At 37.8% G+C, this 15,985-nt stretch overlaps 1 protein-coding gene across 13 annotated transcripts in view; it reads left to right on the top strand.

Annotated features, from left to right (window-relative positions):
- DGLUCY (D-glutamate cyclase) overlaps positions 1–15,985 on the top strand; it is a 47,688-nt gene that overhangs the window by 6,406 nt on the left and 25,297 nt on the right. For 11 of the 13 annotated variants that reach the window (XM_055715740.1, XM_055715743.1, XM_055715738.1 and 8 more), the window contains 2 exons: positions 11,587–11,658; positions 15,003–15,114. In XM_055715740.1, the coding sequence (XP_055571715.1) occupies positions 15,012–15,114 (103 nt within the window). In that variant the 5' untranslated portion in view covers positions 11,587–11,658; positions 15,003–15,011. Of the gene's footprint in view, positions 1–7,991; positions 8,016–11,586; positions 11,659–15,002; positions 15,115–15,985 lie in introns of those variants that run through there. The other 2 variants (XM_027804961.2, XM_055715748.1) reach the window with 2 other exon arrangements.

Raw genomic sequence — 15,985 nt, 5'->3', positions numbered from 1 at the left:
CTTCCACTAGACTAAGTTGCTCAAAACCTCCATAATGATTCAGTTAAAAAAGAGAGTGAAGAACTGTTACCTTTTATCTCCTCCATACTTTTGTTGGATCTGCCCATATTTCACAGGCAAACCCAGAATGTGAAGCGCTAGTCCCCCCACCTCAAAATGTCCAGTAAAATATTTGCTGTAGGTACAGGTTATGCACCAGGCACAAGCAGTTCTTTGAGCTTTCAGTAATCCATCCACAGCCTCATTTCTTTCACTTTTCTTAAGGAAAGGGCTTATAGGGAAAACTAGGTTATTTAGATGTTAGAACCCTCAGTTTCAATACACCTCTTTTCTAATGTAAAGTGTTTGGAGTGACAATCTTTCAAGAGTATATCAGAACTGCAGTTGGTTGGAAGGCATTTTACACTCCTTTTGTAAATTCCTCAAGATTTGCATTTTCTCTGAAGTGTTAGACTTCTATGCAAAGAAATGCCCCATTAAGCAGTTTTTCTTTGGCTGTCATTTATTAAGTCTGGCTAAGAGTGAGGTTTGGCATCCTCCTCCTTGCATGTCACATTCAAAGTTACTTTTCTGTTGTGACTGCTTGTTAACATATTGATGGGTAATATTACAGCAGTGCAGATTATTGACATTGTAAATCACTCCATTAACTCTAAGCTACTTCAACCCCCTCACCCCCCAGCATTTTCTTGGATTTAATGAAGGTTTACACTAATACCACATCTCACTCCAGCTTCAAAAGAGCGCATTCCTATTCAACCAGATTTTATTACACCAAACCCACCATGTCATTACAGAAATTCCATAGTAAGTGATTTGCTTCCCACTGGACTCAGCGCTGCCTTCCTGTGACTCTAATGAGATGCATCTTCAAAATGGGAAGTCAAATGAGGCAAACCCCACAGATTTTTAGAATTACTTGCAATATGCAGAGGAGTTAGGGTATGACTTCAACTTAATCTAACATATACCTGCAACGTGACCTTACATTGTCTTCCCACCAGAGTATTTGGTTTTGGGTGGTAGTGAGTTGTTGTGAGATGGTTTCCATTATTTCCTAAGTCTTTAGATAATAAGTTGGTTAAACTGTTCCACTGTGCGACACTGTTTTTCTTTAGAAAGCCATGTGATTGAAGACAGTGGACAAGCATGAGATATTGGTTTGGTTTATACAGAAGACAAAATAATTGCTTTTGGGTAGCAAGTACAAAAGCAAACAGAATTATGAATCATCTGGGGTTGGACATGAGCCCACTTGCAGTCCTGGTACTTCTGCAAAAAGGGGATTTCTGCAAAAATCTTGAGGCTCTCCTTGCTTTTGACAAACACAGAGCGAGTGTTAACCCTTTATTTAATCTTGTGTTTCAAGCCAGATCAGGACAGTGCTTTCTGTAGTTTTTTATGTACTCTTTCTGACTTCAGATATTCCGTGAGAAACTCATCATTCCTCCTCTAAGGCAACAGTTGCCTTATCTTCCCAGTGCCTTTCTCTGCAGGAGTAAATGCCTTCACACCCCACCCACTCATGCCATGAGAGCAGACTTCGCACTGCCACTCCCCACCCGCACCATGACTTCTGCTACAGTAGCAGCAACACTCTCTTGTCTTCAGTTACAGTGTCAAGGATATCACTGTCATAGCTGCATACATGCAGGTGATGCTGCATATCGGCATGTCATCACTCATCTCTTAATGCTTTTACCTCTCCGGGTTGGAGCTTCACAGTGCACCCTCTCACACAGTTGAAGCTTTGGGATACAATTCAATCTATTTTGGCTCTATTGATTTGGTTGTTGTGTTTGGTTTTGGAAACTTTATACCTGTTAAGATTCTTGAAAGTGACAAATATAGAAGTCATATAGTCCTGTTAAAACAGAACCTTGTCCAGAATGACCATAAACCCAAAACATTTCAAGAAAGTGTGCCTATCCATCTTATTAATAATCTTACTATCTCCTGTTCATAGAATGTTCATTGCTAATCTCTAGCTGTTTACTTAGGAGAGGCTCATCTTTTTCCAGGTTATTTGCTTGTGTTGCATCTACCTATTAAGTCCTCTTATTCATGAAGTAAATATCCCAGCAGTCAAGTTACCTACGATATCCATAAACTTTTCAAAGAAGCCACAAATGTATTCTGATTTATTACAAAAAGAGCTAATGAATTAATTCTAAATGTTATTTTATAGGCAGAATTGAGATTATTTTCAGCAGAAGTTTCAATCTATGCTTATGGCTTTAGTCACAGGGCAAGTGTTCAGTGCAGGTGAGGGATTGCGTCGCACTGCAGTGATGCTGGAGAGCCCTGGCTATAGATTAGCACTCGGTGCTGAGCAACAGACAAACCCAGAACAAAAAGGTGCTCCCCCAAAAAAACCTTCTCATTAATGTGCTATGATGAAAGCCCTTAGAGCTCAACTGAAAACTGGGAAAACTTTGATGTTTTCACTGAAATTACTATAAAGGTCAGAAATTGGTTATCCTACAAAAATTACATGTCTATTGGGAAAAAAATGGGCCATCTATAAGCATGATGTCCTCTTTTTTCTTGTTCATTTTTAAGACAGACATTTGAGATGTGTCTCTTCTGCAGAGCTCATGAACCCAAGGCCATGGAAGTTGGATGTATTTCTGTTAATATTCTTAGCTATTTTTAATATACATAGATTATATCCTAAACAATGCCCACGTAATGCACTTTGTTTTGCATATTTTCTTTTGTATACTTCGTAACCGTGGAAAAGTCACATACAAATAATTCTATTATTTGAACTATAAGATGGTCAGTTTGGATTGTCTTTTATTCAGTTAAATTTATGCAGTCTTGAAATAGCTCTCTTTAATTGAGAACAGTTTGCTTTATGTGATCAACCATGGAATGAATGGATATATATTTTATATACATAGATATATATATGCACACACTTTTTTTTTTTGCCTTTTTTTTTTTTTTCCCTAGAATTTGAGACCAAGTACTGATTGCAATAGTTTCCTTCTTAAAAAGGAGTGGAAAATGTTGTGTAATACTTTCCAAACTGAAGCTGGATCTACTCAGAATGCTTAGTTTTTAAACTTTCCAGTAAATGGGGGGAAAAAAGCATGTGTATTGTTTGTTCAGGAGGACACAGATTTGCTAATTTTTAGATATGGTTTTATATTCTTTTATATGCCAGCTGGTAAACTATATTTTTGATGTCAGGCAAGAAAGTCTCACTTCTTTCCAGTCGTGTATTTTCACGCTCCAGTGAACCTGCACAATTTCTGACAATTTTCCCATGGACACAATGATTGTATATCTCATATATCTGCAATTTGAAGTGCTTAATAGATTCAAAATTAGCCTTGTATACCAAAATTTCTATATCAAAGTAATTTAATTTACAAAGACAAGTATTGTGAGACTAGAGAAGAGATTTCCATTGGGAAAAAAGATCTATCAGTAGAGAATGGAGTTTGAAAGTCATTAGCTACCATCATCTATTCAAATGTTTTAGCAGTAGTAACTATGTTTTTTTAATAGCAACCTTTTACTGCTCCATCAGTCTGACTGGAAATCATAGCAGGTTCTAGTAATGGATGCCTGTTCATCTTCCTTTTATATAATCAAAATCCTCTCTCTTCTTTCAGTACTGAAAACACCTTCAGACGATATTCAAATGATAATGTTCTTCCATCTTTGCATATTATTCAAAACACTCCCTGATAGGTATGATATAGCAATATATCATACAACATACCCTGCTCTATACCATTTTTTTTTTATTTCCAAGTAGCTGAGCAATTACCCATTTTGTAGTTTTATCTTTCTCTGTCCAGATATGCTGCTCCCAAATATTCACTCAATTTTCAAAATTCCAGTTGGTCCCAAAAATGCGTCTCCATACTAGTTATATTAAAAGAGAAACTAGTTAAATAGGCCTAGGCTTCAACCAAACTCACTGCTCCCTTTCCCCCACAACCAAAATCCAACACATTTGACTAATCTTTTGGAGACAAAACCCATAGATGTTCCAAGTTCAGTTTTTGCAAATGTGAATGCTCTATTTTAATTGTACATTCAGACTTGGTTCTGAGTGCTTTTAATTTGTCTTGTCTTTTTTCATTGCACATACTATGTATTCTGACCCTTCTTTGGGAGAAGATATTGCTGGTGATAGCTAAGTAAGTGTATTTGGAACACCCTTCTAAGATGCTTGTCTCAAGAGGATATATATTTATGGAATTAGGATTAAAAGGAATGCCTATGTTTGCAGATTGCATTCTAATATAAAGATGGTTTCATTACTTTTAAATATATTAGCTTTGGAACTGGAATCCTAACCATGCAAAATTCTTGGCTTTTGCATTTAGACAGTTCCCCAAGTAATTTAATTTAGGAGGTAGCTACTGGAATACATGTGATATGCTGCAAACTGCAGTAAGTCCACCTGTCTATGAGTTTTTATGTTAACCTCTGCAAAAAAAATAATTGTGCTTAGCTCTGAAGTTCCTGAACCACAGGTCATAGAGTGCTGGAAGGATATACTAGCTAAATTTGGTCAATGTTTGCTCTGATTTTAACCTCTTCCTTGGGTATGCATTATTGGCCACTATCAAAGTCAGGATACTGGGCTTGATGTAACTTTAATCCTATCTTCTGAAGAATACTGTTGTAATAATATTTTGAATTATTTAGACTTTATTCATGCATCAATCCATACCATGGAACTCGTAAGGCACTATGATGTAATGGAAAGTGAAGATCCATTTCAGAGAAGGAGGGAAATTCAGCCAGATCAAAACCTAATGCTTAAACAAGCAAAGACTCTTTTCCCATTTGAAAACAAAACAGAACTTAGCACACACTCTTCCATACTTAGGACATATAGTAAGTTATGTGAAAAAAATCCAAGAACAAAAATGGTTATTCAAAACTTAGTATCATAAAGCACATTCTAAATAGGTGGAATGTGTAATTTTAAGCTACATTATTGCAAATGGCTGTCTGGCATACATCCCAACACCAGAAAAGAGGATAAATAGTTTCTAAGCAGACAAAAAAAGTTAACCCTTATTTCCAAATTGTATGGTTCATCAATACTAATTATAACTTATTTTGTATCAAGGGTGTTAGCTTGCTCCATACACACATGTTTATAAAAAGTACGTATTACTTATGCGTATTTCTTACAACTTTTTTGTCACATCTTTCTTTACTCAGATCTGTGTATAATCTATGGCTTGTATGCAAACACTTATGCAGATGAAGTGCAATACAGCAAGTGTTTCAGCACTTCATCTGTCCTTGAACTCAATAAGACTACTTATCTCTGACACTTATATTCATAGAAGTACTATATATTTGAGTACTTAAACTGTAAGCTCTGAGACAAGGTTTTATGCATATTACCTCAAGTACACCTGGGAACAAAACCCTTAAATAAATAAATAAACAAAAAATACTAATAGCTTAAATTTTGTTCTGTGTTGCTTTTGTACAAAATAGAGGCTCAAATCTGTATCAAAATGGATTTTTGGGAGTAGAACACACCAAGATACACCAACCTGTTTAGCTTATTTATGTTTTAAAAATATAAAATGAGGTGATATATACATAAGACATTTTCAGCCCTTACCTTCTTATTGTTTGGTAATGAAAATTGAAATGATGACATTAACATCTCTTTCAAGTCAGCCAACGGATGCAGCATTATGAGTCATCTCTTTAACACCGAGCTGGCTTTAAAAAAAACCACCATATTTTAATGGTATGATAAAAGGTATGAGGATGATAGGCCTACAGGTCTTACTCTATTTACCCACAGAATGTAGAGAGAAGCAGTAAAAGTACAGGATTAATTCTCTGAGATAGAAGGGTGAACTGTGTATTTTTTCAACATCTTGAGTTCTCTGCTAAAGCTGCATATGAAGGCAGCGGTTTGAGATATTCACTCTTGTCTGCTGTAACTACATTGAACACAGTAGTGAAATGTATGAGCCACTGAACAGCTAACAGAGTGACAGCATTTAGTCATCTGATACCTGATCTAGTCTGTAATCAGAAACTTCTATGAGAAGTTCTTCACGTGACCTGCGTTAGGACCCAAGGTTAGCAGAGCTCCTGAACTTCTCCCTTGCACAGCTGCACAGCCGTGATGCATCTGCCGCCAGCAGTGGCTCTGAGGGTACCCTGATGGACTGACTGCCCCAGAACATCCATGTGCTGTGGGGTCAGGCTGTCCAAGGACAGTTTGAAGAGGGCCTGTATCCTTTCCTGCAATTTAAAAGTGTCATGTCAATGGGAATTTCCTTTTCAGAACACAATGCTTCAGTTCAAACCCATCTTTCTTCTAGGCAGTAGGCACTATTTTAGCCTATGGATATAGGGTAACTCATGTTCTGCTTCACCAAGGATTATTCTGGTGGCTGAGGACAGTTGCCCAGTGGGATTACATCATATGCTGGTCTTGAATGGAATGACTGTGATGAGTTCATAAATGGAGAGGGCAACTGGGGGCACTGTTGGTACTCTGCAGCACCAGCATACCACTTGCAGAACCTCCCTTCCCACGGTCAGTGTGATTGCCGTTTGTCTATAAAACCAGTTAATTCCTGATTCCTACAGATAACTGGACAATCAGATCAGTGTAGCAACATCGTAACAACTACAGTTGCCACACAGTACCATAGTTGTCAGGTATACAGTAATGAAAACACAGTAATGCAGCCGTAACTTGTCTGTAACTTCACGGAGCCTTTCCAATTGGAATGGATGCTGCCGAACAAAGCTGTCCAGGCATCCTTGATGCAGGTTAACATGTAATATGTGAGCAGCGTAGATGCCCCAAGATAAAGTAGCAGTCCAAGTGCATACTGTTTGCCATTGCATAACACAATAGCTAACAGCACTTAATCTACGCTTGCTCCTGGAGGTTGCAATGAGGTATCCTTGCTGAGCCTGCTACTAATTCACCTGGTTATACAAATAGCACTTAAGCCTGGAGTTCCATCAAGGAAATGATGCTCTGTCCTTTTGAGCTGTTCAAGTACTTCTTGGGCTAAGAGCTGAAGGAAGCAGTGGAAAAACAAAAGTCAGTATCTCTCCATTACAGGTATCAGTGGAGGCAAAGGTGTTTGTTCTTGGTAGTGTTTGGAAAGGTACAATTTACTGGAGGTTCCTCAGACACAGCATACTGAGACACCCACATTTCAAGGATGCTATCCTTGTGTAAATACACAGTCTGCATTCATTCCTTCAGTGACAATATCTGAGGAGAATTGCTTGGTGAGGAGCAATGGGTGCAGTGATTTAGCACCTTTTGGCAGACGTGAGGCCAAAAGAAGCGGCGTAATCCTGGGGGCAGCTTGGACGACCTGACAATAGGGGTGTGGCATGTTTTTTGGGGACCATGGTGCTATTTTATGGTGTGTAAGGAGCAGAGCATCACTCACCTGCTTATCTCCAGATGGAATTCCTTGGGAGGAACGGGCACCCCATCAAGTCCTGTGACCATGCATGACGTGACTGGGTGTAACCTAGGCAGTGACATACTTTCTTATCAAAATAAGCACCTGTGGCTGCTGCCTTGCAAACAAAGCAGTACAAGTCACTGTACTTTGTCCCATGGACCTTTGCTTTCATTCTGCATGAGTAAGAGTGGGAAGAAAAATTTTCCTCCCTTTCTGAGTTTTCATCCAGCCAACACTGGTCACCTTGGCTGCAGCGTGCAGTGCCCTGGTCAGAGCTGCCTTGAGGGGCAGGGGAAAGGCCACAGCGGCGGCCTGTGGGCAAAGCCCTCCGGGGCTGGCTCAGAGCCACAAGAGGCCAAGACAGAGAACTGGTGGCTGGACCCAGCCCAGCGAATTGTGGAGCAATTCTAAAGATCTTCTCTAGCTCAATGTAGATTGGGAAACTATATTTAAATACCACCTTCATGTTTTTTCCCCAATTTCTTTAAGTTGAATAAGCACTTCTTGTCATCTTATTAAGAAAACAACCTCTGGTAGATTGCTTGCTGTCTCTTCTTACTGCAGCTGGTGAGTATTCCTGTCAGAAAAGTCAAAGGCATGAAAATGGCCTTGTAAAATCTTGGTAAAGGTCCTTGTCTCCTCTTAGGCGTGTACCATACCTTACCAATGGTGTACATAAATGAGGTAGCTGTTCTAAAGTTTGTTGGTCATGTGTTTTTGTAAGATGATGGGGCAGGGTATGCAGGTATGAGGACATGACCAAAGGTGTTGGAAGGGTGTAAGTCATGATGTTTCATCCTTTGCAGGATGAAAAAGCTTAAACATCTGAGATCTTGCACAGATTGTGCCTGTGGAAGGGTAGGGCCCAGTGTGAACTGTTCTCTAGTCTCTGCCCACATTTCTCCACCTGAAAAACAATTTATTTTGTCCCAGAGCAGAAGCGGAGTATAAAATAATGCAAATGTGGTGGCAGAAGTTTCAGGGAGCCTGTGCAAGTCATGTTGCACTGACACACAGTGCTGTCTGAAATGGCTGCTTTGGAGCTGGTAATTGCTTTCTGTTATTTGTTCTTAGTATACCGGAATAAACTAAATGTCCTGTGTCTTGTTTGCAAGCCAGATTGCATCAAAGATACGTCGATGGATCATCAGTTTCTGATCCTGACACAATCTGCACAGTCTCTAGTATAGGCTAGCTGCATTAAGAAGCAGAGGGAACACTAGTGGAAACTGATTTAAATTTCTATTTGCAGCCCTCATTTAAAGGTGCATAAACTTCAAAGGCAAAAACCCTGTATTTCAAATGTAAAGCTAAATCCTAATTTGCTGGATGAGCTGCTGTCTGAAAATACACAAAGCACTTCCTCTTTGGAATGATAGACAAAGCCCTTCTGTACTTCAAAATGATTCATAGCAGATGGGGAGAAAAAGAATCATTAATTGATTCTTCAAATAAAACATCACAAGTATTACTGAGAGACTCAGTTGGAAAATCAAATGGAGTAAATTTTCAGAGAAGTTTGTGCTTTTTGCAGTAGTCTCTTGGCAGAATTTCAAATCAGCTTGATGATTAAACAGCAGGTCATTTTAAACCATGTTTACATTAACAAACCTCTGTAACCATATTCATACTAGGCAAGGCATTGTACACAAAGGGTTTGTTAGATTATAATTAGTTTAGATGACTTTATGTATCAGTAGAGGCAGCCCATGGGCTGGCTCATTTTTCAAGTTACCCTGCTGTTCCTGTTAGAGCAACAGCTTTGGTTAAGCTATCTGCATATCTAAAAAAACCTGCCCAGCAGCGTTAAGTTGTGACCCCTGCACTTTTTTGACCAATGAACCTGTATGTGCCACCACCCATTCTTATTATCAAACTTTAAACTGAAAATAGGACAAAAGTGATATAAACAATGCAGGATTGTATTTCGTAAGAGTCCTTAGGCTCCTTGTAAACAAGTCTCTAGACTATACTTTGAAAAATCACTGCATTAAACCATATTCTTATCAGTGTATCAGTACCATTGGAGAAACAGACCTGTGACAGTCACTGTAATCAGTGACATCAGAAACTGGTATTAACTACTTTGCAATCTTCAAACCTACTTGTTTGTCAGTTTTTTCACCAGTACTTTTTACAGGCTGTTTATTCTCAGGTGATCCATTTTTAAACCAACAGAAATAAGTATATGTTTTTAGTTTTACTTCATGAATTTACTTGACACGTGTAAAGGTGAAGCAGTCACACTGACACTTCTGAAGAATGTTTTAATCCTTCTGTGTTATTATGTACTTTTTAAATTCATTTTTATCTGGTGTAGTTTAGTACAGCTGTATGGACACATCCACTGCATCTCAAAGTGTAATCTTTCTGACACATAAAGGACATTTTTCCATTTTCTTGTGTAGTGAATAACTTACATTCTGGGCCTGTGAAGCATCTATGCTTGTATTTAAATATCTGAGAAATGTGCAGGTTCACATTTTGAAAGCTCTAATGTAATACAAAATATTCCATTTACTGCACTAATTTCTTTTTCTCTAAAGAGATTATGTTCTGCAGATTGTAAAAATGCTTTATAAACTATAGGTCAATCAACAATTGAATGTAAAGTTACATAACTTTGCAAGGCTAGTCAGTGATTCTGCTGTCAGAATTTAAGGAGGAAATAATTACAAAACCTATGCTTAATCCAAGCTTATCTATAATATTAAGAGGGGATACACACACACACGTAAGTATAGATAATGAGGTTCACAGGATTCTGCATCTTACAAGTCTAGGAAACTATTTGTGCATTTATTGTATTTTATGATTTCTGAAGTTAGATTATTTTGTGTGAGACTGAGAACCGGAAAAGCTGATTTTAGGCTGAAAATCGAGAGAGAGTTTGTGGTACAACTTAGAGATACAGCAAGTATGTAAATTAAAAAGAGCTAGTGAGAAGAGAGAAGGCATCCAAAATCCCATATTGCCAGAGGATGCAGTCAGACAAACCAAGGAAGGAAGCCCTACAAAGGTCAGTCAAGCTTGGAGTTATGGAGTTAGAGGTCTGAGCTCAGGGAGGAAGGTGGCAGCAACAGAGGCACACTGCAGACAAAAGAAAGAGGGAGGAAACAAGAAATACCCTGGGATGTGCAAATAGGGTGGTGCAATGAGGCTACTTAGTCCATCATGCAAGTCATCTGAACAACCTCTTTATTGAATTTTGTCTGGAACTGCATTTTTCTTGCTCCATGTTGGGTTGCAGATTATTTGGCAAAGGTGGATGGCATTTGTCACATTTTCCAAGCATTACTGTTGAATATTTAACTCTTACTTTGATATACAGTAACTAACTTTGTTACCAGAGGTGACTTAAAGATAGAATTAGTGAATCTGGAAGCGATATGACAGGCCAGGGTACACCTCCGGAGAGCAACAGGGTTTTGTAACAGGATATAGTAACATTCCTCTCAAGATGCCTTTTTCCTAGCATGAGTTGTAGGATTCAGGGGAAATAGAGCATATTCTTTACAATCAGTTATGAAGATGAGGCTTAGAACCAGTCCCATTCCAATCACCTCAGCAAAGATCAGCACTTCATTACACAGTACTCAGTCACCTGTTACTCAACTAGTGTGCTGAGAACAGCATGTAGAAATTGTTAATAACTTAGAGCTTCACATGGCAACAATTGATCACAATTTCTGAATAAAAAAATACCTTCCAAATCTGGCTTTCCTGAAAATTGTTGTTGTCTAGGTAATGGGATATTTTGCAAATCAGCTGGGCCAAGTTAATCAGGTAGTGTACCTGTGCTTAACTCTGCTGAAGTGACGTTACACAGATATATACAAAATTAAGATGTCACTTAAAAATTTTACATTAGTTTTTAAAACCAGACCCAAGATCTATTTAGAACTTTTACCAAAGCTGGTACATATCTGTAATTCCTGACTGCCCCTTTGATGCAAATTTTTTCTGAATATACGTGTCTTTTTAATATAATGTCATTTAAATCAATATTTTTCTGACAAATTAATTCATTATTCTGAGCAACTGATATGGCATATGCCATACTGCCATCATTGTCTGATCACACAGCTCCATACATCATTCTTACAGACCATTCTTGTACCTTATCATCTCTTTCCAGCATTGAAGTTCCATTGTCTTTGTCAAGATATGGAAGTGCAGCTCAAGACACAGTAGTGCCCACAAATCAATAGTAAGTGCCATCTTAACGTGTCAGACATGAATGTATTTTAGTATTTATTCACATGAATATGTAAAACTCAAAATATGTTGAACCTTCATGTAATTCTCTAAAAAGAAAAGTGTTTATTGTGTTTGTAACGTGGAACAAAATGTTTAAGAAAAGGTTCTTTAAAAGTGATCTTGATACTTCAGTGCTACGAAGCTTTGCAATACTGGTTGTTGGTATTGTAAGTCAGGGAGTCTGATGTGAGCAACATGACTTAGAGCAAGGATTTTTTCAGACTGTCTGTGTTAAGTATGAAGTTTGTCATTACACAGCCACTAAATGACCTGATTTTCAAATGCTGGTTACCCAGGACTGTATCTAGAGGTTCATTCCATTAAAGGCAACCCAGACTGGAAAGCCAGATCTTCGGGTCCCTTAATGAGGGGACACCACACAGGATGGCACAACAACTATCTCATAAGCTGTCAGCATCTTCTCCTAAGAGCTTTTTAATACTTACCCTGCACCCTGTCTTTAGCTGTATCATCATCCAACATACCCCCACAAGATAACTGATACTTACCGTGATCTGAAACTATCTCAGAACAAAATGAAAGGAGTCAAAAAAACTTATGCCAGGGGACAGATCCTGATAACCGATTAAGAGCTGTACCAGACCATTTAGTAAGAGCGCTGCTCGATGGCCCCATGAAGCCAGCCTGTGCACCTCATGAGGCATCCTAATGGGACGAAGTGGAAAAGGTGCTGTAAGACCTGAGTTATTGTGGTGCTTCTCCCCTGTCATTCCAAAGAGGCCATGGTCGCGATGGCTCCAACAATTTTCCAGGTGGTCCTAGAGGTGGTTGGGAAATCTAAACCTGACGATGCCCCCTAGCATAGGGAAATAACGTACTGCATCGAAACTAGCCCTCCCTGAGGAAGTCAAAGAGCAAAAGCTAGGTTTTACTATGAGCGTCTAAGAGTTTATTAGTTGCTAAATTTGGATAGATGATAAAAAGAAAAACAGCAGCATAATCTAGTACTGATATTGTATAGCAATACAGTGGTCTAAAGTTATCACTCAGAATGTTAATCTGATTGGATTTTCCCTATAGTTTTATAAAATCACCACAGGAACTTTAGTGATAGCAAACGGCCATAAGGTGAGTTTTCTATCTCAACTGGAAGTGTTGAATCAGTCTGCTTTTATACAAAGTTAACATTGAAATTATTCAATTCCTAACCAGCCATCGACAATACGTGTTGCTTTGCAGCTAGGGGCTAGGGTCACACGTAGGAACTACAAGCACAAGTGTTTCTGTAAAGGACTTGGAGCCGACATTGCAGCACTACTGATATTCATGGGTTTGTAGTTCGTTAGCCACTCACTGTCATATGAACCTAAAACTTCTAGGGCCCTAAAAGTATGCTGGTAAAATCTCATAGGTGCTTCCATTTCTGCTACTGGGCATGTACTTTATGAGGGCAGAATCATGCTTACCCAACATCAGACCAGGGAATTTGCGATAAAATACCTAGCTGAAGAGAGCTTTTGTGCCAAACTAGTTCCTGAACTTCAGACTGTCTTTCAAATCCAGGTAAGCTAGTAGTTCTTAAGGCCGTCAATCCTATAGATTACTTAGATAGTTTCAAAGATGCTCAGAAATAAAGAAAAACAATCTGAAACAACCTAATGAATGCATCTGGAAATTTTTATTAAGATCACTGTGTTTAATTTGAAACTGCTGGAATAGTGATTCCAGGGTGGTGTTAGAAATACTCTTTACAGAAGAATAATGTCTCTTAAATTCACACTTATAGGCCTGGATTAGAGCTCAGCTACATTTCTAAATCCAACTTCGTGTTATCTTCAAAGTGTGTGCTTGGAATTGTTCATGATTTTGTAATGACGACTATTTTTTTTTGCAGCATAAAGAGTGATAATGTAAAAGCAGAGAAGATGAGAATAGTTAGAAAGCAGTAAATTAGAGTTCAGAAAAAAATCCAGACTGATTTCTTTTGGCTGACAATGTTATATAAAGATTTCAGAATTAAGAAAAATACAAAGCTTACTCCAAATTTCAGTGCACCCTACTTAACCTCTCAGAATTCTGCAAGCTTTGGGAAACATTTGGACAGGCAACCTATAATGAAAGTATAATTTCTGTCAAAACCTATCACTGCTCTTACTTCAAGTTAATTAAAGAATTAGTTGCTCAGAGGTATAAATTTTCACAATAAAGTGTTTCACTTACATTCCACTTCACCATGAGAGTGAAACTTTGTACTACCATAGTTATAGTAAGAAAACTGTGGGCCTTTAACAGAAAAGTTAACTTTTGCTAGAAGGTTGTAACATCTCATTGTACATTAATTTACTGGCATCTTTTAAAAGAAAGCAGCACAGCTTCTATCTTATTTATTACTTCTTACGAATGACATCAAGTATGGCTTCTTCTGAATTAAAGAAAAACTTGGAGGTTGGTAATTTGATTACTTGGAGGACAGTTCAGTTTCTTTACTCAAAAGCAACCAAGGTTAAAATCATAAGCAGCCAAGTTATTTTACTCTGAGCTATCTTTTACTTTTTCCTAAGAGCGATGTGATAAACTCTTTTTAGTTATTATGTAGTTTAGGTTGAGGGAAAAAACTTTGTGTGAACTTTGACTAGATTGCAGAAAAAAGATAACTCTCCAAAAGATATAAAAAGAGTCAGATATTGATTTTAATTAGGGTACTTATCTCTGCTCCTACTCCAGATTGTATGACAAGTGACTTAAACATCTATATGTCTGCTTTCCCAGTGGAAGAGTAGCCACAAGAGTATTCACTTCTACATAATTAATATTTGAAAAGTATAATGCACGTGGAATACATTAAAATGACATTTTCTGAAATAGTTCTCCCTTTACCGCAAGGTTGCATTGCTAATTGTCTAAAAGCATTTTGAGCAGAGAAATAATATGACAGATTAGAGCTTGGTAGGTTAATCCATTTGTGCTTTTGCAATTTTAAAATTATAATGAGTTTTGGAAAAGTGAATACTCTAGGAAATGAATAGTTATCAGGGAGGAAAGAAATCTGTTTCATACATTACAGGCTAGCAAAATTTTATATTTCATCCTGAATGTTCAAGTGCATGTCTCTGGCTAATTTATTGAAAGAGTGCTTTTAGTCATAAAATGTCAGTGAAACAACCTTTTGACTTTGATCTGCCTTTAGGGTTATAACTTAGAATTTCCCAGTGATAATAACTTTGGTGGGACACGAGGAGGAAAATTAAGCTTAAGTTTTCCAATAAATCAGAATTTAAAATGTCAAAAAAAAATATGCTTTGTGTTTATATTTATAATTACCTTTCTGTTAAGGATGAAGAGATGTTTTTGACGGGTGGCTTGCGATCTCTCCTTCCCCATGTGCTAAGAAAAATGATTCGATGCAGCAGACTCAGTATTAGTAATACTTCTGGAGTGGCAGAAAGTAAGTAAATCTAACAGCTCTAAGTGCAAAAGTGACTCCATTTTAGTTTCATAGCTACGTGTTTTATGTTTTTGTTTGTGAAGGAATGTAGGAATATCAAAAGCACTGAAGTAAAACAGAAGAAAATGTTGACTTATGTTCTTAGGTCACTTTGGTGTTCTTGAAATCCCATTGTAAGCACCTGGCAATGTGTTACTAAATCATAAAGCTGTATCAGAGAAAAGATGTCATCCTACCTGTGCAAAGTACATGGACTTTTCAATGTTTGAAGTGCATCCCTCAGCTCCCAGTTTTGTCACTGAGAAACTACGGATGCAGAAAATATTTGAAAAATCTTTCACTAAATCTGGCTTTTCGTGCATATGTTATCATGTTTGTAGCGTGGCATACCATGTTTTTCACACAGACCTTGCTTAGCTCATCAGATACACTTTGGGGAAGAATTAGAGACGTATGGTTACAGAAGTGGTTTTCTGCTTCATTTGTTACAGAAGCTGGAAATTACTGACCCGGCGAGACTGAAAATTGTAAGGGGGAGGGAAAAATAGTTTTGTACTCAGATAACTGAAGGCATTCTGGAAAACTGATTTCTGTCTTGCCTCTCATAGCTGGACTTTCACAGAAGCAGAGAAGTCCGCGCCATCAACTTTAACATGTAACTTAACTAAAAATACTGTGGCCAGTAGCTAATCAACAAAGCTGTGTGTAGTAGCATTGCTATAAGAACTTTTAAGGGTCATTTTTTAGAATCATAGTGAGTCTTGAAGTTATGCTTTTCTTTTCCATCAGAACATAAGTTGAAAAATACTAACAGAAAACATGTTACAGTATTACTAATCTACAGTTTGTTCCAACTGTATTTTTAAGTGAA

This window comes from Falco cherrug, chromosome 7 (assembly GCF_023634085.1).
Source record: "Falco cherrug isolate bFalChe1 chromosome 7, bFalChe1.pri, whole genome shotgun sequence".
In the NCBI taxonomy this organism is placed as follows: domain Eukaryota; kingdom Metazoa; phylum Chordata; class Aves; order Falconiformes; family Falconidae; genus Falco; species Falco cherrug.
The sequence above is the reverse complement of the archived record's forward strand: the minus strand, read 5'-3'. Positions and strand labels throughout refer to the sequence as shown.